At 30.5% G+C, this 24,790-nt stretch overlaps 1 protein-coding gene across 2 annotated transcripts in view; it reads left to right on the top strand.

Annotated features, from left to right (window-relative positions):
* The window catches only part of LOC122504052 (thioredoxin reductase 1, mitochondrial), a 32,627-nt gene extending 13,540 nt beyond the window's left edge, over positions 1–19,087 (top strand). For both annotated transcript variants that reach the window (XM_043614934.1, XM_043614933.1), the window contains exons 3-8: positions 14,700–14,830; positions 14,909–15,138; positions 15,946–16,160; positions 17,665–17,847; positions 17,951–18,309; positions 18,532–19,087. In XM_043614934.1, coding sequence (XP_043470869.1) covers positions 14,700–14,830; positions 14,909–15,138; positions 15,946–16,160; positions 17,665–17,847; positions 17,951–18,309; positions 18,532–18,661 — 1,248 coding nt within the window. In that variant the 3' untranslated portion in view covers positions 18,662–19,087. The remainder of the gene's footprint in view (positions 1–14,699; positions 14,831–14,908; positions 15,139–15,945; positions 16,161–17,664; positions 17,848–17,950; positions 18,310–18,531) is intronic.
* Positions 19,088–24,790: the final 5,703 nt, after the last annotated feature.

Here is a 24,790-nt window from a genome sequence, read left to right as displayed (position 1 = left end):
AGATGCTATAGATGTCAACGTTTTTCACATGTGGCTGATCAATGTAGATCAACCCATCCTGTTTGCTCTCATTGTTCTAGCAATCATAGATTTGACATCTGTCCTAATCTAGACCAAGATCCTTTATGTCCTAATTGTAATGGCCCTCATGAAGCTGTCGACATCCATTGTTCTATTTTTGATTTTAAATTTGAAGTGAATAGATGCAAATATATAAACAATTGCCATAGAACGAATGCTTTAAGAATCTTGCAGAATAGTCCTTCACCAGAAATTAAAATAAGAGCCCAACGTTACCTTGCGTTTGCTCTTGGTGTAAACTCATCTATTAACTCCTCTAAACAAGAGATGATTGCTGTAGGTACAGAACAAACTGCAAGTTCAAATAGCTCAAATGAGGCTATGATCGAAACTTAATTTTGAGGGGTTAGAAGGAGATGAAAAAAAGAAGAAGAAAATTTGTTTTTTTATGTTTGTTTGTTTTTTGTTTTTTTTTATTTTTGAGTTTATAGTTCTGATTAATTTAGATTAAAGAATTTTAGTCCCCCTCTCTATATTCTTTGAAAATTTACTCAGCTCTGACTGAACGGAACTAAAAGGGAAACAAAACAAAAATCAAATCCTTTTCTCTCTATTAGTATTAATTTAATTATTCTACTTTTTGTTATCTGTAATATTAGTGATAATTTCCCGTTGGAAATAAAATCTAGATTTTATTGTTATCCTGTTTTTTTCCTCTTTTGTTTTTGTTCGTTAATGAACTAATATATTGTTTTAATACTTTTTGTTCTCCCTAGTTAGTAGAGGTAATGGAATAATTAATTTCTGTATAGATAAACTTTGATTCAATGGATTCTAAATCTTGCCCGCTTCGTATTGGCACATGGAATGCCCGTAGTGTTGTGAACAAGAGAACAGAAATTGAAGCTCTTATAAAATTAACTGATGTTGACATATTATCAATCTCCGAAACATGGCTCAATGATTCCCATCCGGTTTGGCAAACATACGGTTTCAATACTTTCCGTAAGGATAGAAGTAATAATGCACAAGGAGGAGGCACTATACTTCTAATTAGGGACAACATTATTGTAGATCCAGTTTCTTCACAGCATGATGTCTCTCAGTATTTTGATGTCACGGTTGTCCTTGTTAGTGTACAAAATACAAAATGGTTAATTGCTTCTTTCTATGTTCCGCCATCAATTAATATTCTCTTTCAAGTGTGGCTTAGATTCTTTGAAAGCCTTCCACACCAGTATCCAGTCGTTTTATGTGGTGATTTCAACGCTCAATCAATGACGTGGGGCGCAACTTTTAATTCTCCAAGAAGATTAAATTTGTCCAAAATCTTTGAGCACTATAGTCTTCTTTCTCTAAATGATCATCTTCCAACTAGATATGACCAACAGGGTCGTACTAATAATAACCTTGACCTCATAGTGGTGTCTGAAAGTTTAATTTCACAAGCATCAATTGAGGTAACCGAAGATACTTATAGCTCAGATCATCTGTTGGTTCTTGCAACATTCGATACTAGTCCAAAATCACCCCTGTAGATGTGCATAGATTTCTGTTAGCTCTTAGTGATTCCACGTGAAACTAAAACAGCAGATGGCGCCACATCTGTGGTGTCCGAGGTTACAATGTTTTTCGCGGTTGTCTGCTATGTTTATTAACAGTTTTGACAGTTGAATTTCTTAAATATAGATTAAATTAATTTAATTAAATCGAGAATAAAGTAAGAATAGTTGTTGATAGATACGATATGACAATATGGGCCGAAATAAAGGAAACAAATGTATTGTTCCTAATTGTAACTCGGGTTACAAAATTTGCCAAAAAATCTGTCATATTTTATTAATCTTATCCTTTCACCTTTAAAATTTGTTTAATAATTTAATTTAAAACTGTTGAATTTAAAAAATTTTAATATGAAAAGAATTAATTTATTAATGTTAATTATTATTAACCCTCCGTCACACACCTTAGAAATAATTACACCATTACACACGTTTAGAGGAAATCCCTCACCACATTGTTATATAAATAAGCGACATTACAACATAAACGAAGGAATCAACAAAAATTTAGTTTTAACACAAACATACAAATATATAGTAAATTATTCTAAATTATAAAATTAATATAATTAATTTTCGGTCTCAAAAATAAAAATTAATTACACGAATGCACATCTGCTTCGAAGGAATTCCACTTTACATGTAAAAATAAAAATAAGCTAAAAAATGATTAAACAATTCATTTTAATTACTTATATATTTATAATATAATTTTGTCATTAACCAACAGTGGAACAAAAAATGTTTTGAAAACTTGATTTTTTTACTTAACATAACCTCACTTTTTCGAGTTTTTTCTGGCTTTGAAGTCTCATAATTAATTATTATTAATAATTTATTAATATTAACTATTATTAGGGGAGAGTGGTCCTAAGTTGGCCGTGGGCCTAAGTTGGCCACCCTGCATTTCTCAGAGATGGTATACTGGACGAATCTATAATTTTGTGGTATGATATATTGATAAACCATGATATAATTTATGGACCTAATTATAATCTAAGATTCTTCTACGCATTGTGAGGACAATAATATTGTTTTTGACCAAAAAAATTTGATTTTTCTTGTTTTTTCGAGAGCAGCTACAAGAGATAAATAATTAAAAATTTCTAAATAAGTGTGTGCGCTAGTTCCTTTATTTAATGTTGTAATAAGAGGTTCTGTTGATTTTTTAAATAAATTTTTTTTATTAGCGTAATAATTTGAAACTTGTAAAAATCTACAGTGGTCCTAAGTTGGCCACCTATTGTTTTTGTTTGTTTTTATTTATGTTTTATTTCTTTTTTGTGTTTTTATCACGAGAAAGACCGTAAAAGTGTAACGTAGGAATTAAACAAAGACAAAAAACAAAAAAAATGGTTTAAAAAACATTAGTAAAAATGAAGTACAAAAACGCCTGTCTCTACAGCCATCCACCACTGTAAATAAATGAAATAAAATATTGCTTCATTTTCTAAACAAAAATAGTTAAATAATGCGTTTTTATTCTCCTAAATGTATCAAATTTGTAAAATTTCTGCGTAATTGAAAAGAATATGCATTTCTTCCTTATACTCAAGCGAAAAAAAGTGGTGGCCAACTTAGGACCGCTATTTCTGAAATGTCCAAAATGCAGCTTTTCACGATTTATTGTATTAAGACTACAAAAGTCATTCTATAACGTTCTAAATACCACAAAATTATAGCAAAACGATCTCTGAACACTAATATATACTTGCCGAAGTGATTAAATTTCATTTTGTTACTATTTTCGACCAATTTGCTTAGGCGGCCAACTTAGGACCACTCTCCCCTATTATTAATTATTATTAATAATTTATTAATTTAATATTCTTTATTACATTTCAAATTTATAACAAAATTAAATTTAACATGAAAAATACAAAATAAAATTTTATTTAACTATTTGTCGATTTATTAATATTTTTCAAATAATACTTTAATTAAATAACTATCCCATTAATTGTAAAAAAAATGTAGATTATGCTAATGTCAAATGAAACTGTTCTAAAATTTAAAAAAAATAATTATTTGCATTTTTATAATCATTTTAATGAGTTTATGTACAAATTGCGGACACCACAGATGTGGCGCCACCTGCTGGTTTAGTTCCATGTGGAATCACTAAGAACTAACGCATTTCAATGGAAAACGACATGTAGATAGATAGGGGTGTCCAAAATACATCACATCTAACTCAAATAGAATAAATTTCAAAAATGTTAATTGGCTAGAAGCAGAAGAAGATCTTCGATCTTTAGTTGAGACTATAAAAATTGATTGATGATAGTGTGGAACCTAAATTAGTTTATGATAAATTTATTCTTCATCTTACGAAAATACTTGAATTAAAAGGCGCTTTTCGACCAGTAAACCACCCAGGTAAAAGGAAAGTGGATCCTTTATAGTGGGATGAGGAATGTGAGGAGGCTCTCTCTCGTAGAAGGGTTGCTAGCAAAATCTGGATCGAAAACCAAACCGATGAGCTTAGAATTGAATTTGAAGAGATTGATAACGATGTTAAATGGTTTCTTAGGAAAAAAAAGAAGGACTCTTTTTTCGAATTCTGTAATAATATTAACCCATCAATGGGATTAAGTTCTACGTGGAAAACAATCAGATCTTTTCTTAATAAAAATACAGCAACTAAAACTAATATTTGTAATGATCCGGAACGTGAAAAATTAATAAATTCTAAAATACCAGTCGTTGAGACTCCTTTTGAAACTGGAAATGAAAATGAACCGTTCTATCAATTCAATTCTCCGTTCTCGGAAATCGAATTTAACACTGCGCTCTTGGGTTCTAAATGTGGTACAGCTCCGGGTTTAGATGGGGTCACTTACGAATTAATTCGTAAACTCCCCCCTTTTGTTTTAAAATTTGTTTTAAGACTTTTTAACAATATGTTTTATTTCTCCAATTTTCCGGAATGTTGGAGAAATACAAAAGTTATATTCATACCAAAGCCAGAAGGAAAAGGCTTTCGGCCTATTTCTCTGACATCCTCATTTTGTAAATTATTTGAAAAGTTTGTGCATAAAAGATTGGAGTTTCTGGCGGAGTCAGAGGACTGGATTCCCCCCTCACAATATGGATTTCGAAAGGGTCGCTCTGTATTAGACTGTGTGGCAGCAGTCACTACCGATATCACACAAGGTTTTTTAAGAAAACAGGGTACTTTGGCCTTGGCTATAGATATAGAGGGTGCCTTTAATAATGTTTTGCCTAATGTAATGATTAGTGAATTAAAAGACCTGAATGTTCCGCATAAAATCCTTAATTCTGTAAACTTTCTAATCTCTAAAAGAAACCTTTTCTTCCATCCACTGTTCGACAAACCGGAAGTTTGTGGAGTAGGAGTTCCCCAAGGTGGGGTCCTCTCTCCTTTATTATTTAATATATATCTGAGATCTCTGTTCCGGCTCTTACCAGTTGAGGTAAAATCAGCAATGTATGCGGATGATCTATGATATATACTAGATATACTTCTGTTACTGATGCATTGAAAAATTTGAAGGAATCGGTTGAGATATTATCTGAATGGTTGAAATCTTTAAATCTTTCTATTTCTATAGGTAAGTGTCAACTAACATTGTTTACTCGTGATAAAATTGTGGCCAATGATGTCAGATTGGAAATTGACAATCATACAATTCGTGCGAAAAATCCTATTCTCTATTTGGGTATTATTTTGGATAGAAAGCTGACTTGGTTATTGCATATAAAACATATAGCAGCTAAGGCAAGTTTAGCCATAAATGCTCTAAAATCAATGGCTAAGTTACAGGTGGTGCTCACCCTTCAACTCTCTTAATGGCCTATAAAGGCCTCATAAGAGCTCACCTTGAATGGGGTTCTCAATTTTTTATTAAAGCAAATAAATCGGATTTAAAAATTCTAGATCGAGTACAAAACGAAGCACTAAGAGTAGTTCTGGGATGTATGTGCTCGACTCCTAGAAGTATCCTTTTAGCTGAGTGTGATGAACCTACATTAGATATGCGTAGGAGGATGCTTGCTGATAGATTCTTGTTGGGTTGCTACGTTTGGAACGGAAATTGATGTAGATTTACATACAGGTTTTTTATTTAAGGAACATCCTATACCAGATTCGGCTTTAAAAAACTTTTTAATTGAGAACTTTGCAAATCATACACAATATTATACTGATAGTGCTCACGATATGTCTAACCAATCATCTAGTTCTGCTTTTTATGCACCAGAATTCAATTTAAGATCTGGAGTAAAATTAAATGGCAGAACTACCCCTCTTTCTGGTGAACTTACAGCTATAGTAAATCCTCTTAAAGACTTAAAATTTTCCCAGGTCAAAAAAACTATTATAATCTCTGACTGTCGTGTGGCTTTACAACAAATTCAATATACAATCTTCCAAAAAAAATCAATACATCCTGTAATATTAAAAATAAAGCAAATGATCCTTTTTTTAAAAAATAATGATTGTCAAGTGTCATTCCTCTGGGTACCGAGTCATATTGGAATAAAACAAAATGAAGAGGCGGATAAAATTGCTAAGTTATCCCTCTCATTAAATTGGGGAAGATCAGTACACGGAGAGAAAAAAAAGAGAGCCGTTTGATTTGGCAAGAGAGCGCTGTTTTCCCTTTATAAAGCGCAGCAGTAGCGCCGCAAACGTCGAACGGTTATACTTTTTGAGGAGTATCGGTTCTCTTCTCCACACAAATAGAGCCGCTTACTTTCCAAAAAGTGTACCCGCTTTCCCCAAAAAGGAGAACCGTTCGCCCCTCGAGAGTAAGCAGCGTGCTTAACCTCAAGTTGAACGGCTGTTTCGCATTTAACGCAACCGCTCTACCGACAGGTAGAGCCGCTTACTTTTTTTTCTCTCCGTGTAGGTGTGCCTGTCTGTGATTATAAAGATTTATTTCTTAAGGATTTTGGTTCTTGGTACAAATTTTTGTGGCCTCATGAAAAGAAAATTAATTCCGCTACTAAATATTTTAATAAAATAAATTACAAAAGTCCTCGTCCATGGTTTAACGGTATTGAAGCCTCTAGAAGATCTATAAACTTAATTACAAGACTGAGATCATCCCATATTTGTACGAGTGATCACTTTAGAAGAATGAACTGGATGATTGACTCAGAATGCAAATGTGGAAATTCTCTGAAAACATTAAACCATCTCTTTTTTGATTGTGTTCTCTTATCACCTGCAAGGCCTTCATTTTACAGTTTCCTATCAACAAGGTTTCAAAACTTTAATCCTGAAACTTTTGATTTAACTGAATGTGCCTTCAATCCAGACACTGAGTTGTGGTTAAAATTGGAAAGTTTTTTTACAGTGGTAATATACTTAACTTTATTTACTCTCCCTGTAAATGTACAGGGTTCGAGGCTCAACAAATACATAATACTTAAATCTACTTATCTATTTACCTTACACACTAACGCAACTTAATATCTAACCATACATCCCTACCTAAATTTACAAACTAAGCTTAACCTATTTTCAACCAGTGCCAGTGCTTCCGTTTCCAGTTCCATTATGCTCTTTTGGCATCGTCTTATTTACTTTAATTCCCTTCCAACGTTTACGGTATTACAATAAACCCTCTTTCCTCTTTTCTCTCAAACATTCCAAACCATTCATCCATCTTTCACCTTGACCACTTTCATCCAATATCCATATAACCCTCTCCCCTATACTTCTCTCTTTATCCATTCCTCCATTACATCTTTCTAAAACATGTTCCCAGTCTTCCCTTTCATACTCACATACTCTGCATTTCCTTTCATCCTCTTCCATCCAATATTTACATTCTCTCATTCCTTCCCCCATTCTAAATCTACAAATCCTCCCCCACCTTTCACTCTTCATTCTTCTCCTCAAATACCACTTATTGTACCTGGACTCTGTAATCTTTTTCCACCTTTCCTCCGAATCCTTCCTACCCCACGCCTCCGACAAATCCTTCCCTTTTCCCATATAATTTCTACCCTCTTGTATTGCTTTCTTCCTTTCTTTTTCCCATCATTTGCACCCTCTCTCCCCCTCTTTAATTAACCCCCAACATATCTGCGCGATTTTACTTCCTCTTCCTTGCTCCAGCTTTTCCTCAAACTTTTTCGCCCTTCTCCTCTGTTTTATTACCATCTTCTCCCTACCCAATTCCTCTCTCAACATGTACCCCGGGCAGTTCCGGTCCACCCCCATCGTCCATCTTAAATATCTATCATGCATACTTTCCAACTTTCCAATCTCACTCCATCCCTACACTTCCACTCCATAACTCACTATCGCCCACACTAATGCATCAAACAACCACACTCTCTTTTTCCAATCATCCTTAAATCTCCTTTTCCCAATTCCCCATACTTGCCCCAATGCCTTACCCCCCTTTTCCACCCTCTTCATCACATTCAAATCCTGCTTTCCATTACTCATAAACCAATACCCTAAATAACAAAACTCATTCACCTCTGCCACAATCCTTCCATTCATTTTCCATTCCACCTCATCATTATCTTTCTTCTTCCTAAACCTAAGCACCTTCGTTTTCTCCACATTCACACTTAGATCTTTTTCTCTCACATATTTCTCAAATTCTTTCATTAACAGTTTCATTCCACTTTCATCCTCAGCCATCAATACTACGTCATCCGCATATGCCAAACTATATATTCTTCCATTCTTCAATATAACCCCTCCCTTCCCTCTTTTCCTCATTCTCTCTTCCAGATCCGCTATCAACATATTCAACAGTAATGGACTCAGGGGGCGGCCCTGCCTCAACCCTCTACCCAACCAAAATTCCTCCCCCCTTTTATCCCCGATTTTTACTCTCTCCATAGTGTCCTCATACAGCTCCTTTATCCTTTCCACCAACCCCTCCTCGATTCCTTTTTCCCTTAATACCCTCCATAATATTCCTCTGTTAACCGATGGAAATGCTGCTTTCAGGTCCACAAACGTTGTCACCATTTTACCGTTAACCCTCCCCAAATTCCTATTCACTAAATAATTCAGGACAAATATATTGTCCATCGTTCCCATTTCCCTTCTGAAGCCAGTTTGGTTATGCGGTATGCAGCCCAGCTCCTCTACTTTCTCCTCCAACCTCCTTCTTATGACTTCCGCATACACCTTAACCAACTGGCATCAACGTCACCCCCCTATAATCCTCCACCCTTCTTCCATCTCCCTTTTTCATAATCGGTGCTATCAATCTCGTTTTCCACGTTTCCGGCCATCCTTCCCCCTTCCACACCAAGTTCACTATCCTCCACATCTCTTCTCTCACCATTTCTCCCCCGTATTTTAAACTCTCTTCCTCCATTCCATCTTCCCCCGCCGCCTTACCCCTTTTCAATCTTTTAATCGCCTCATTTATTTCCTCCCTGCTTACTTCCGACTGTTCCACTTCTACATCTCTTCTTCTCCCCTCTCCTCTTATTTTACGCTCCATTCCTCCGCTTAATCCTTTAAAGTAATTCGTCCAATCCTCCATCCTGATGTCCTTATTAATCTCTTTTCCCCTTTTCCTTTCTCTATTAATCACCTCCCATTCCTTCCCCTTTTCTATTGCCTTCTCCACCTCCTTTAGGTATCTCTCTCTTCCTTCCTCTCTTTTTCTTCTGATCAATTTTCCGTGTTTCCTATGCCTTCGGTTGTACTCTTTTTTCTCCATTTTACCTCTTCTCCATTTCTTTATATCCTCTCTTAGCTTTTCCCTACTCTTTTCGCATTCTCTATCCCACCACCCCCTTCTGCTTCCTTCTTTTCCCTTTTCTTCATTTTCCATTTCCTTCTTCACTTCCCCAATTAACCTTTTCCTCCCCTTTCTCTTATATTTAGATTTTAAATAATCTGATTTTCCTTCGCTTTCTTTTGTCCATTTCTTGTCCAGGAGCAGACAGGAAGTGGGGGAATATGAATGGAATATTAAGGGAGGGGATGAAGTAAGGGAAACTAAGAAAAGAAAAGGGGAATATAAGGGAGAATAAATAAGCAAGGAGGAAAATAAACGAATAAATGTATATAGTAAAATGTATATAGTAGATATAGTTGTTATTATGGTTTTGTTTGAATTTTTAGTTTTACGTTTAATTCTATACTATCGGGCGGGGGTTGGATGGTGTCAACTACGGCACTGACTATCCCTCCTGTTATACTAAATTCCCTACCCGATATCCTTAAAACTACATTCTATTCGATGATAAAGAAGATACAAGGGAAATGTATAGTGCATTATAAGTGAACTCTGAAACTATAAAAACGACTAAAACCAATGAAATCAGCGATATAGTGTTTGGCTACCTGCTTTGCAAGAGGCCATATAACCAACAAAAAAAGAATAAAAGGATTCAGGGTTGCCACAGGTCAGGGAAATCAAGAAAAATTTAGGGAATTTTATTAAAAGTATTGGAAAAAATTTAATTTTTAGAAATCATAAGAAAATTCTAAATTTTGGTGTCTTTTTTATTTGCGTCATTAACTATATGAAATTACCATGAATTCTAATACAAAACCTTCAATTTTTTCTATTTCTGACAATAATTTACGTTTAATTAACTTAATTCTTCTCTCTAAATCTGAATCAGCGAAATTTCACTGATTCTCAGCGATAAGTATGCCACTATTTTAGAACAGCGTATATGCGCTAATTAATCAGTGAAGTTTCACTGATTATTTAGTGAAATTTCACTAATTCACAGCGCATATACGCTAATTGAAATAGTGGCATACTTATCGCTGATTCAGATTTAGAGAGTTGAAGAACTATCATAAAATTATTATTTAGAAATTATTTAGTGAATAGCTTAAATATTTCAAAATTAAATGAATTTTAAAAGAGCTGAGTTTACAATTTTCATAAGTAAATGAACTTCAAAATGAATTTAATTAGAAATTTTAAAGAACTTTAATTTTTGAAACATTTTAATAATTCAAATTCTTCTGAAATTAAAAAAATTGTATTTTTGAGAAGTTGCAAATGATTGCAGAAATTCAATTAAGTTCTAAAAATTTTTTTAAATTCTCCTAAAAGTTTCAATTATCTTTAAAAAAAATAAAATTCTTTTCCGAAATTCAACTATTTTCAAAAAATTTCCTCAGTTCAATGATTTTTAATATAGCTACTTTAAATAATAAAAATTTTACAGGAATTCTTTTATTTACAAATTTTTTATAAATTTCTTCGTAATAATTCAATTATTTTTATAAATAATAAAATTTTTTACAGAGATTCAATTATTTTCATAAATAATAACGTTCTTCTTAGGAATTCAATTATTTCCATAAATAATAATACTCATCGCAGAATTTCAATTTTAATAAAATTCTTCGAAAAATGTAATTATTCTTAAAAAAATTATTAAAATTCTTTATGAGAATTCAATTTTAAGAGTAACATTCAATTATTCAATAAATTATTTATTTTTGTATTTAAATAATTTAATTCACGTAGAATTTTCTAATAAAAATTGATTTTAAAATTAATTTTAGTTTAAATTTTAGATAATAATTAAATATTAAAATCATTATAGCGTGAATTTTTAGAAATAATTGAATTTTGAAAAGGTTTCAATTTAAAATCTTCGAAAATATGAATTTTTCATACTAAATGTTTAATTGAATTTTTAAAAAAAATTATTTGGAGTTTTTATTTTTTTAATATAGGGGACAGTGGGGCAAACCGGACCCCTCTCAATATTTCCGAAATGGCGAAATTGGAAAAAGTGTTGTTTACAAATTTACAACAACCATGTTTAATATACCTTATTTTTTCAATCTGACAGTTTTAGCTTGCGTTTGTGCGACGAAGGGAGCAAAAGTTTTTTTTTTTTAGTTTTTTTCTACACTTTTACGAATTTTTTCTTAAAGAAATTTTGAGGAAATCGTGTAATATTTCCAAATATTAGGTCTTGGGTTTTGAAGGTACACACCTCAGGAATATTTACCACAAAAAACTTTGATGAATTTGCAAAGCTTTTTTTTTTTGTCAAACATTTATTCTCAAAATGGGCCTGTGGGGCAAACTGGACCGTTTTCGGTGGGGCAAACCGGCCATAGGATATTTCCATTGAATTAAAGTTTCATAAAAATTATTTTTAAATAAAATGTTTCTTTCATTAAAATATTTACTTACAATGAAAAATAATTGTCTTCCAATGAGAATTGGACCCTTTAATATTGTTTCTCTGATAATGACAAACATTTTTACTTTTTTATTAAAAAAAATATTTATTTAATTAAAATTCAATCCCGTATTATTATTTTCATTACTACAACCATTGTTTCAATGATTCGTTATGCTTTTTATTATTGTAGATTATGTAAATGCAATATTATAAATAAAAAAAACAAACGGTCCGGTTTGCCCATGGGGGGGTCCGGTTTACCCCAGGGGTGGGGCAAACCGGACCGTTTGCAAAATTTTTTAAAGTTAACACAGCAACTAAACAATAAAAGATAAAGTATAGGTGTCTCTGGGAAAAAGTTGCGCAATTAAATGATTTTTCAAACAAACCATCGAAAAATGAAATCGGTTGATTCGTTTAGTCACAAGAGTCAAAAAACCGTTAGGGGGTCCGGTTTGCCCCACTCTCCCCTATATATAGGTATTTAATTAAAGAATTGCCGAATAATCAAAATTTCGTAAAATTGAATTGTAAACAAATGTATTTGAAAATTCTTAAAGAACTTTTTAAAACATTATTAAAAATAATTGATTTAGAGAAGAATTTTAGTTAAAAATTCTAGAAAATAATAATTGAATTGAAATGATAAAAATAATTTTGAAGAAGTTTACAGTAACATTATTCTTATAATATAAAATAATGATTTTATTACTCTCGATCATCTTTAATTGAATCGTGAATTTCGAAAAGGGCTCAAGTCGGGTTTTTGAAATTTTACAGGAGACACAAAAAATTGTTTATTTCAAACAGCTTTAATGGACTTTAGTAACTAGGTGCTTTGTTATATGTATGAGAAAATAATAAAATAATTGTTCTTAATGACAGTAGGTTGGAGAAAATTGATATTATAGTTGTCAGAGTTGAGCCCTTTTCGAAATTTATGAACAAAATTTAATCCTTTTAATCATAAAAAAACATATTAATAAAGCGGTTTATTATGGAGAAACAATTTATTTATTCATTTATTTAATTTTAGAATATAATAAATTTTTTTTGAACTCTAAAACAATTCAGCATTAGGTTAAAAAACAAACAATCTTAGGTTAAAAATCAAAGGAAAAAACAGTTTAACCCTCCATCCGTCGCACTTTTTTTTGTAACGCGATCCGTCGCAGGTGAGGGAAATTCTCACCCTCATAAATTAGTCCAAACTTGTTCTAAAATGCCAAATTTTTTTTTGAATGTTCATTAGAATTTCTAAACAACCTATTGTCAGTAAAATTAACTTTTATTTCCTGTTAATTATTTAACCCCTTAACTGTTTGAGGAAAATACAAGATGATTGTCCCAAAATGCCCAGCGGAATCTGATACTTTTTCAAATAGTATAATATATTTAAATTATAACTAATTATTCAATTATTTTCTAAAATATAATTAATGACCCTTATAATTTCTTATAATATTGATATAAAGAAAAATATCTATCACTTTATATACAAATTATATTTATTTTGAGTGATAGTGAACACGACCCACGGGTGGGTCGGAAACAGTTATGGCCATACTTTTTCACGACCCACCCGTGGGTCGGAAACAGGCAACGGGTTAAATAAAAAATTAATGACAAATGAAATCGAGTATACGCGGTCAGTCGCATGGTGAGAAGTTCCCTCACTTCGCGTCAAAAATCCCCGACATTTGCTGCTTTCAAATTCAATAACAAAGAAATTAAAATATAAAAAAACACCAAAATTGTTTTAATGTAAAGAAGAAAAGTGCCGTAAAAGGTACTGAGAATATGAAATTATAATTTTTTATATTTTAAAAGTTATAAATAAAAAAAGAAACTGGGTGAGGGAAATTCTCACCATGCGACGGATGGAGGGTTAATACATTTTTCTCCTCTGAAAGTACCTCGCATGAAATTTTTCTCTTAACCCGTTGCCTGTTTCCGACCCACCCGTGGGTCGTGTTCACTATCACTCAAAATAAATATAATTTTTATATAAATTGATAGATATTTTTCTTTATATCAATATTATAAGAAATTATAAGGGTCATTAATGATATTTTAGAAAATAATTGAATAATTAGTTATAATTTAAATATACTATACTATTTGAAAAAGTATCAGATTCCGCTGGGCATTTTGGGACAATCATGTTGTATTTTCCTCAAACAGTTAAGGGGTTAAGAAAACGTCAATGAATTGAATTTTTTTCTTTTTTGAATTTTTTTCATTATTACATAATAATGAAAAAAATTCAAAAAAGTGAAATTTGAAAAAAATCCGAGTTAAGACCTTTTTGAAATTCACGATTCAATTATTGTAAAACATGAAGAAAGTGATCACTTCGTGTCGAAGGCTCGGAATGATCGATATCTTCATGTTTTATATTAATATTCTTATAAAGGCGCTCTCTCACCTCTACTGCCTGCCTGCCTGCACAGGCAGGCGCAATAAGAGTAAGGGAGAAAAAACATTTAATTTGAATTTTCTGACTCTCTTACTCTTATGTGTTACCATGACGACCTGCAGGCAGGCAGTAGAGCTGTGCGAGCGCCTTAAGTTGTTGAATTTCAAAAAGGTTTGAATTTGAAATTTTTGAAATTCTTAATTCCGTTGGAAAAATAATAAAGATTAAATATTTATTTAAAAAAGAGGTTATTGATGTTTTCAAAGAATTAATTTACAATTAAAGAAATTCGTAAATAAATGTAATAGAACATTTTCTTGAGTATCTAATAATTTTTAGAGTGAATCAGAATATTCTTTAATGTCAGAAAAAAAGTCAAAATTTTGTCTGAAAACCAGTGAAAAACAGAATTAATGTTTTGTGGCAATCTTGTTAATAAATAACATTTTTATGACATAAAAATTTTTTGTGAATTATTCACAAAGAAATCTTTTTTCATAGTTTTACTTTCTTCTTCTTTTTGTTCCTTAGTTTTAATTTTCCAAATAACATTTAGAAATATAATTTATTATTAGGAATCTGTTGCATTCGGATGGCAATTACCTGATCCAAAAACAATTTCCATTGATTGGGAAGCATTGAGAAATGCTGTTCAAAATCATGTAAAATCTGTGAATTGGGTAACTCGAGTTGAACTCAGAAATAAGTAAGTAAAATTAATTAATATCTGAAATTGTTTTATTTTTATATTTTTATTGAACCTTTCTCTCTTTTTTCTTCTCAGGAAAGTTGAGTACATAAATGCTCTTGGACACTTTCAAGATCAAAATACAATTGTTGGCATTATGAAGAATGGAGACCAGAAAATTATTACAGCGCAAAATGTTTTGATTGCCGTGGGTGGAAGACCCAGGTATCCTGATATTCCTGGAGCCGTTGAATATGGAATCACTAGTGACGATATTTTCAGTTTGGAGAAAGCTCCAGGCAAAACGCTTGTCGTTGGTGCTGGATGTATCCTTTTCTTTCTATTTATTATTTATTCAACGTTTTTTTTTCAATTTCAGATAATATTTTTAAAAAGGGATTGACACTTTTTTCACGTCTTTTAAATTTAAATGTTTGCAAACCAAATTTTTACTGATACACTCGAATCTCGCTATAACGAGAAGTTCGGGAGTCAAGTCTCCCTCTATTACGAGCGCAAGAGGAGAAATGAAAAATCCCCACTTTTAAGATTCTTCATTCATTTTTTTTGTGTTTACAATTTACGTAATGTCAAAATTACAAACATAACCTAGTTTAATTTGAACTTCAACATACAGAAAATTTATATAAGCTAAAATTTTTAAGATTTTCGACTCATTGATTTAATTTAAAAAAAGAAGTGACTTTTTATGCTCATTATGATATAAATAAAATTGATTTTAACCAAATTTAAATCAACAGAATGTGCATTTGTTTATAAATAGTGGGGGTAATAGGAAGAAAATTTTTCTCGTTATACCGAGAGACAGAGCCCTCGTTATAGAGAGCGCTCGTTATAGAGAAGGTCGTTATAGCGAGATTTGAGTGTATTCGAAATAAAATTTTTATTTTACTATTTTCATTGTTATTTTATGTTTATTATGAAATGGGTAGAATTTATTTAATAACACTACAGGAATATAAGTTAACTGTGAGAAAGAATAGGAAGAGAGGATAAAAGAATAAAATTTTAAATCGTCATTATTGAAACAAAAAATTGGATAAAAATGAAGAGGAAAAAATGTTGCAAAAATTTTACATTATTTTTTCTTTCTTAACTAAAAAATTTTGTAGATATTGGATTGGAGTGTGCAGGATTTTTGAATGGAATGGGTTACGATGCAACAATAATGGTTCGCTCGATTGTTTTGCGTGGATTCGATCAACAAATGTCGAATATTGTCGCTGAAGAAATGTCCGATCGTGGTGTTCATTTTATTTATCAAGCAAAACCAAAGGCAATTGAAAAGCAAGCCGATGGTCGCCTCCTCGTTCACTGGGTCGACAAGGTAATTTTTTTTATTGATTAGAAAAGATTTTTAATAAAAATAAATCTTCTATATTAATTTAATGCTAATTGTATTTTTTTTTTATTAAAAAAACACTTATTTTATGTAAAATTGAAAAATTAATTTTCAGAAATTTTATACAATAAGTTCAAATTCTTACTAAATTCCGATTTATTTAGATTTCAGATTTATTATTTAATTTATTTAGAGAATTAATTTTGTTAATTAATTCTCGGTTAATACGCTCGGGCTTTCTTTCTGAACCGCAATATCTACTTCGAGTTGTGTAGAAGTGGAAAGAGTCTAGTCTCAATTTAAAAAAAATTGAATTGTTTTGAAGAATTTTGTTAAAATCTTTTGAAAATAATTAAATTTTTTTCAAGGAATTTAATTAAAGTTGTACTTAAATTAATTGAATTCATCTAAGGAATAATAAATTATTATTATTAAAATTATTATTATTAAATTATTATTATTATTAAAATATTTTAAAAACAAGATTATTTGTCATATAAATAAATGAAAACTATAAAAATACCAAAATTAATAACATATTTTGCTAAAATCGTGAGGTCGCTTTTTCCCCCACCAGGTGGTACAAAAAAGCCACTTGCGGTGCTTTCGTAAAACTCTTATAACTTAGTCCTTTCATGGGATAAAAAATATTTCCATCAAGAATTTTCAAGCTTAATAACTAAACTTTCAATATCAATTGGAAATTTGAGAAAAAAATTTTAAATACAAATTTTATATCATCAAATGTAAAAATGTGGCTTTTTCACCCCACTCTAAAATTTAAAAATAATTTAACTCTTGTCAAGATGTTTATTAAAATTCTTTAAAATAATTGAATTGTTTTGAAGAATTTATTTCAATTTTCTTGAAAATAATGGAGATTTTTTTAATAATTATAACTGAAAATTTTGAAAGTAATTGAATTTTTTGAAGATTTTGATTTAAGTTTTTAAAATAATCGTGTTTATTATTAATTGTAATGAAATTAATTATTAATAATAATTTTCCTATTAAATTGTATTCAAATTATGCATAGAAAATTAAATTTTTTTAAACTTTTTGTAAATAATGACATTTTTTAAAAATTTTATTAAATTTCGTAAAATTAATGTAATTTTTTAAAATAATTTTAATTGAAAATTTTTAAAATACCTAAGTGAAATTTACAAAGAATTTTATTAAAAACTTTTGAGAACAATTGAATTTAAATTAAAATTCTTGAAAATAATCGAATTTAATTAATATTTTTAAAATTAATTGTTTTAATAAAATTTTTGGAAAAAATTAAATTATTTAAAAAATTTTTGATTAAATTCTTCTTAAGAATTGAATAATTCTCAATAAATTCATTTAAAAGTTCAAAACATTTAAAAAGCATAATTTTATTTAAGTAACAGAAAAGCAAATACATAATAACTAAGTTGAAATTGTTCGTTTGATAAATTACTGAATTTTGAGTGAAATAAATGATTTTTCTTTTAATTAACAGGATGGAGCTGTTCAACAGGATGTCTACGATACTGTTCTGTTTGCAATTGGACGTAGAGCACTTACCAAGGAACTAAAACCAGAAAATGCAGGACTTATGCTTGTTCCTGAAAGTGAGAAAATAAAGGCCGTAAATGAACAGACGAACGTTCCCAATATTTTTGCAGTTGGAGATGTTCTTCACGTTAGTTTTTCATTCTTTTTCTCAGAAAAATAATTTACCCCCACTGGAAATCCTAATAATTTCATTAAAATAATAATTATTATTATTTTTGTTTAAATTTTAGAAACGACCGGAATTGACGCCAGTGGCAATACATGCGGGAAAATTATTGGCACGCCGACTCTATGGGGGTTCAACTGATCAAATGGATTATGCAAATGTTGCTACAACTGTTTTCAGTCCCTTAGAATATGGATGTGTTGGATTGAGTGAAGAACAAGCGATTGCTTTGTACGGAGAGGAGAAACTTGAAATTTATCACGCCTATTATAAACCGACAGAATTTTTCGTTCCACAAAAAAATGTGAAACATTGTTACGTTAAAGTTGTTGCACTTCGTGATGATGATCAACGAGTTCTTGGAATGCATTTCATTGGACCGAGCGCTGGTGAAGTTATTCAAGGATTTTCCGCTGCTATCAAGTACATATATTTTTTCTTGTATTTATTCGAAATATATTTCCATTCTTTCTCTTTTTCATATAATTTCAAAATATGTTTTTCAATTTTAATTTATTTGGTTTGTAAATAATTCTTTTAACTTCATTTTAATTATTTAAATTTCTAAATTTTTTTTATTGAAAATGTTTAATTTGTAAATTAATTTCTTCATAGATGATTAATTTTGAAATTAATTTTTTTCAGGTCTAATTTGACATTCCCAATTTTAAAATCAACTGTTGGCATTCATCCAACAACTGCCGAAGAATTTACCCGAGTTTTCATAACAAAAAGATCCGGAATGGACCCAACACCACAAAGTTGCTGTAGTTAAATTAAAAACAAAAAGTAACAATTGACACGCCTAGAAACTTTTTGAAATTATTATTAAAAAAAGAATGCATCTAATTTTTTTTACAGTGATGGGTAAGGTGATAGCATATTTTTAACGAGATTCCAATTGATTTTATATACAATTAAAAAAGAATATTTCTAAAGACGATTCTTTTTTTTGGTTTTTTTAAGTAATAGACGTAGTTTTAATTGTTTAAAAAAAGTGAATTCTAAACAGTTTGTTGTTATTAATTAATAGTAATAATTACTAATGACAAGAGAATTGAATACAAAAGGCTTTGTTGAAGAAGCACATTAATTTTTATATTCAGTATTTTAGTTTGCAATTCCAATGAGCGAAAAAAAATTATATACACAACTTTGTTAAGAATGTTTTAACATTAAATTCTTATTTTTCAGTTGTAAATTATATTTTTTAATTGAATGATTCATTGAAAATATTTCCTTCTTTAAAAGAATTGTTTCAAATAAGGCACATTTTTAGTATAAAATGCAACTTATTTCGATTTTTACAGTGTGAAAAATAAAAGACAAATCTTTAAAAAAAATTGTTTTTCAATAATTTTTCTAATTAAATTTTCGAATTAAACAATTAAAAAGATTTTGAATAATTGAAATATTGTAAAATTTAATCGAAAATAATTGATTTTTTTCAAGTATTTGATTACAGTTTTAAGAAAACAACATTTGAAGAATTTTAATATTAAGGATTTAATTGTTCAGGCTGTGGTGATTGATGATTGGATAATCGTTAACTCGGAGTTAACCGGGGCGAGTGTCGAAAACCATTTTTCTAAAACTTATCTGAGCTCCCATAAGTGCCTATGTTAAATTGCAAATTTATTTTATTTTTTTAAGAAAAAACTACGTAGTAAAAATTCTGAAAAAAATCATATGTTTCTAAAATAATCTAAAGAAGAAACTGACAAATTTTTATAAATTTCTCTCATTTCCTTAATTTACTGGTGACAATCCTTTTAATTGCAAATTTTTAAAATAATCGAATTCTCATAAATTTTAATGAAAAATCTTCAAGTGTAAATTTAAAAATGAAAATTAATGGAAATTAGGTTCTAAAAATTATAGTAAAATATTTTTAACAAAAGTAATTCTTAGAATTTTTTCATTCCAATTTTTTAAAATTCAATTATTTTCAATATTTTCAATTACATAATGAAAATGTCCCAATTTGTGGACTACTGAAAATTTCTTAGTGAAAAGATGCCTTTTATGTTTCTTTTTCACAGGTCTCCTCAGAGGTGGGCAGGTTATTCTAAAATGTAACGCTACAAACTTGGTGGGGAGTTGTTCCAAATGACTTCCAGATTCCAAATTTTCAAACCGATAAATCGTACCTGATCCTCTTTTCGAATTATCTCTTTTACATATAGTCGGAAACTTAAAAACTATATTATCTTAATGTGGAAGCTTTGATTCAGAAGACTGCTGATTTTTCGTTATTAAAAATTTTTTAGGCAAAGATTTTATAGATAATTATGTTCAGGATTTTGAGAAAAGTTGGGGTGGGGGAGAGTGGGGCAAGACGGTGTGCTTAAGGTTTAAAGCGCAAAAAAACGAAAATTATCGAATATATGAGCGGATGGGAAGAAGAACTTGCCGAGCGCGAGACCGTAAGGGATAATATCAGTCAGGTAACAGTGAGCGCCTCTGGGCCACACACTGCTACCTGACTGGAACTATCCTTTACGGTCTCACGCTCGGCGAGTTCTTCTTCCCATCTGCTCATATATTTTATTATTTTATTTAATAACCATCTTTGGGAATCAGTCTTTCGTAATAAAGGCGTAGAAAGGCCATCTGTTTCTTAAAAAAGCATAAAATTAATAATATGAAAAAAATTGCAAATCTCTCCATCTTGCCCCAGCGGCGGGCAAGATAAAGTTCCCTAAGGAGTAAGATGGGGTACTAAAAAAGCAACCTATTTCTGTCGACAAATTTTACAAGTAAAGGTTGCATCTTCATCTTCGTCATCGACACCAGCACAACTGCACTTTACCATCGCTAATAATTAATAATTTAACCTGACAAACTTTTTTATTTTTGGTCACTCTTATTTTATTCAGTCTTGATTTAAATAGTTTTCTTAACTTCCCTTATTTCTCTTTTCTTTTGCTTCATTTGTGTAACCCGTCTTGCCCCACTCTCCCCTACCCCATCTTGCCCGCACCTACGAAATTGAATAAAACGATTAATTACTACAATTTACGATTCAACAAAGAAAAAAACATATGCTTCCCTTCTTTTGTAACCCTTGCCAGTTATAAAAAATTTTATATAGTTCATTAACTGTTATTATTAAATAATAAACACCTTCTAAAAAAGTGAAAAAAACACAAGAAAATCGTCGAAAACCGTTTTTTTAATAAAACAGATAAAAGATTTGTTCTCATGGCTTTTAGGTTTTGTAAACAAGAAACTATCGTCTCGGTGCAGTATTATGTAAAATGTAATCGCGATTGGTTAATTCGTTTGTTAAATAGGGCCGGTACCCCGTCTTGCCCCACTCTCCCTTATAAGTCTCAAAAATCACTTTTTAGCAGTTTTTGAAAATTTCTATCGGGTAAATCCGACGTGCTACAGACTTGATATAGGAGTCAAATTGAAGCTTGAGCCCCCTACTTTACGAAGATATTGCGATATTGCCAACGAAATAATTAGCTATCAAAAGTGATTTTTTTAACAGTTGGCAAGCATAAAAATGGACTCACACTCCGTAAATACAACTGTTTTAAAAAATGATTGGATTGGTTTAGAATTTGTTACTCAGGGGTTTCAGGATCGCTGATTACGAATATGATGTCAAAATAAAAAAATCTGTGGACAGATTCCTAATCAGCGACCCCGAAACCCCTCGAGTAACGAGGACAACTGTTGAAAAATCAATTTTGACAGTTAATTTAGTTTGTTGTTGGCAATATCGCTATATCTTCGTAAAGTAGAGGGTTCAAGCTTTAATTTAACGAATTTAACTCATATGACAAGTCTCTGCACGTCGGATTTACCCAGTAGAAGTTTTCAAAAACTACTAAAAAGTGATTTTTGGGTATTTTACCCCCAATTTTCTCAAAATCCTGACGTGATGGGAGGTTTTTGTTAAATGTTAATTCGGATTTAGCGCACCAAAAGCTACGGTAAATGACTTCTCGATCTCAGACAACGGAAATTTTTATTTTTTTGCAGGCTTCTGAAATTATATATATATACTAGGGGGGCTTCGCCCCCCTGCGCGCTTCGCGCGCCAACCCCCCATTTTTAATATTTATTTTCATTTTTAAAATCATGTTATCTTAATATGATGGCATAGTAATGAGTTAGAGTAAATTATAACAGATATTAAAAAAGATAACTAGTAGAGAATTCTACTTTACGGAAGTGATTATAGTGTCAACTTTTTCAAGTTTGACACTCCTCATAGTAAATTTGATAATTCTTTTTTCTCAGTGTCAAAAGTATTATTGGGCCCCTTTTTACCTGCAGTTGACATAAATGTTGACGTAATGTAAGGGCCATTAGGGGCTGTCCATAAATTACGTAAGTCATTTTTTGGGTAAATTTGACCCCCTTCCTCCCTCGTAAGATATTTTACATAAATTAGCGCCATTTTTCCTATTGTTCGCAAGATCTTGCTGACCCCCCTCCCCCCTAAATGTCTTACGTAATTTATGGACGGACTAAAGATTTCGACGTAAAATAATAGACGTTTGAGGGCTTCATTTTTACCCGTAGGTCAAAACTGACCTTAAAATTGACCTAAATTTTGAGGAAACAGTAGGTCAGAAGGAATTTTCTTGTCAATTTTTGATGTGTAGGTCAAAACTGACCTTAAAATTAAAGTACATTTTGAGGACAGAAAAATAATTTTAATAGAATTTAAAAAAAAATATGTCAATTTATAACATCTTTTATTAATTGAAACTTAATATTGAAATTTAGGTCAAACTTCTTTTAACCAATAGGTCGAAAATTCCGTCAAACTTTAATATAAGGGTACGACTTTTTAAAAAATCCTAATTACTTTGCTTTTTTTCATGTATAGGCTAAAAAATATGTCAAATTTGACCTAAATTTTAAGGAAAGGTCAGGTCAGAGGAAGTTTTTTCGACAATTTTTGCGGTGTAGATGAAAACTGACCTTGAAATTGACCTAATTTTTGAGGGCAGGGGGAATTGTTCGTCAATTTTTTCCGTTAAGGTCAAAACTGCCCTTAAAATTGACCTACATTTTGAAGGTAAAGGGAATTGTTTGTCAATTTTTTACCTGTAGGTTAAAACTGCCCTTCAAATTAACCTAAATTTTGAGAGCAGAGGGAATTGTTTGTTAATTTTTTACCTGTAGATTAAAACTGCCCTTAAAATTGACCTACATTTTGAGGTCAGAGGGAATTATTTGTGAATTTTTGACGTTTAGGTCAAAACTGCCCTTAAAATTGACCTACATTTTGAGGGCAGAGGGAATTGTTTGTCAATTTTTTACCTGTAGGTTAAATCTGCCCTTAAAATTGACATAAATTTTACGGGCAGAGTAAAACGCAATTTTTAACGCTTAGGTCAAAACTGCTCTTAAAATTAAACTAAATTTTGAAAGCAGAGCGATAAGTTTGTCAATTTTTAACTTTAAGTCATAACTACTCTTAAAATTAACTTAAATTTTGAGGGCAGAGGGGTTAGTTTGTTAGTTTTTTACCTGTAGGTTGAATCTGCCCTTAAAATTGACCTAAATTTTGAGTAATTTTGACCTGTAGGTTAAAACTGCCCTTAAATTGACCTGAATTTAGGTCAAATATAACTTGTTTCTGACGATGGACCTACCTTGACAGTGGGCCAACCTTGACTATGTTCCCCCTACTATAAGGGTCCCTTAAAACTTTCTGAAACAGCGGCGGCGGCGATATGATTTTATATTAATAGGGATAGATATATATATATATATATATATATATATATATATATATATATATATATATATAAAATATATATATAAAAATATATAAATATATATAAATATATATATAAATATATATATATATATATATATATATATATAAATATATATATATATATATAAAATCTTTTTCTTTTGATAAGAAGATATATCAATTTTTAAAGCAAATATGACATTAAATCAAGTTTTATTGTCAAAATATAGTAAATTATTATGTTTTTATGAAAAAAGGTTAACGTACCAATTTGAGAACCGATTTGTTTTTTCATGTATAAGCCAGAATACACTCACCTTTATATGCACCAGTTGTTGAAAAAGGTAAATTATAATACTCACTTTAATTTATAAAAATTTAGTTTTTTTTGCTCTGGTAAATTCTAAAATGTTAACCTGTCAAATCACTTGATTGCTTGTAGATGTCAAAAAGCTAATAACTAAGTATTAATTTTTCAAAAACATTTGTCATAAAATACCGTTTTATACCAAAAAATACTTTACTACTTCCTACACTATATTTAATTGATTTCCATTGAAATTTGCACATATATGAGCAAATGTTCACAAATTGGTACACGTGCACAAATAGGGACATTTACCTTATTTCCGGAAATTCAAACACATACAAAAAAACATTAATATTTTTTAGAATTATTTTTTTTTTAAATTCTAGAAAAATTCTTTTAAGAAATTCAATTATTTTCAAAAAATTGACAGTAGAATATTTTCAAAAAACTAATTCTTATAATTTTTAATCATAATTTTTTAAGATTCATTTGGGTCAATCCACTGAAAATCATCTGAGAGTGGTCGCTGGCATATTTTGAATATCTATGAGTTTATTGGTCATAAGGTTCACGGCGAAATTTCGTAACCTTAAATGTTGCACTTTCTTTGGAAACGTTATATTATTCAAAAACTATTAAATATTAGATAATATTACTTACCAGAAACATAAATCAATTTATTCTGCTTGTAAATTTGATATAATTATTATACAATTATTCCATTCAAAGATATTAATTTGAATTTAAAAATTTTATCGAAAAAAAATTTTCACAATTTTTCGAAGCTTGGAACTTTTTTCTGGAAGCTTTAAAAAATTTGGGGTTTTGTACATATTTTAATATTCAATAAATAATTTACCTGC

Source organism: Leptopilina heterotoma, unplaced genomic scaffold, assembly GCF_015476425.1.
Source record: "Leptopilina heterotoma isolate Lh14 unplaced genomic scaffold, ASM1547642v1 Lhet_278, whole genome shotgun sequence".
Taxonomy (NCBI): Eukaryota; Metazoa; Arthropoda; class Insecta; order Hymenoptera; family Figitidae; genus Leptopilina; species Leptopilina heterotoma.
Note: the sequence above shows the minus strand (reverse complement) of the source record. Positions and strands in the feature narration are given on the sequence as shown.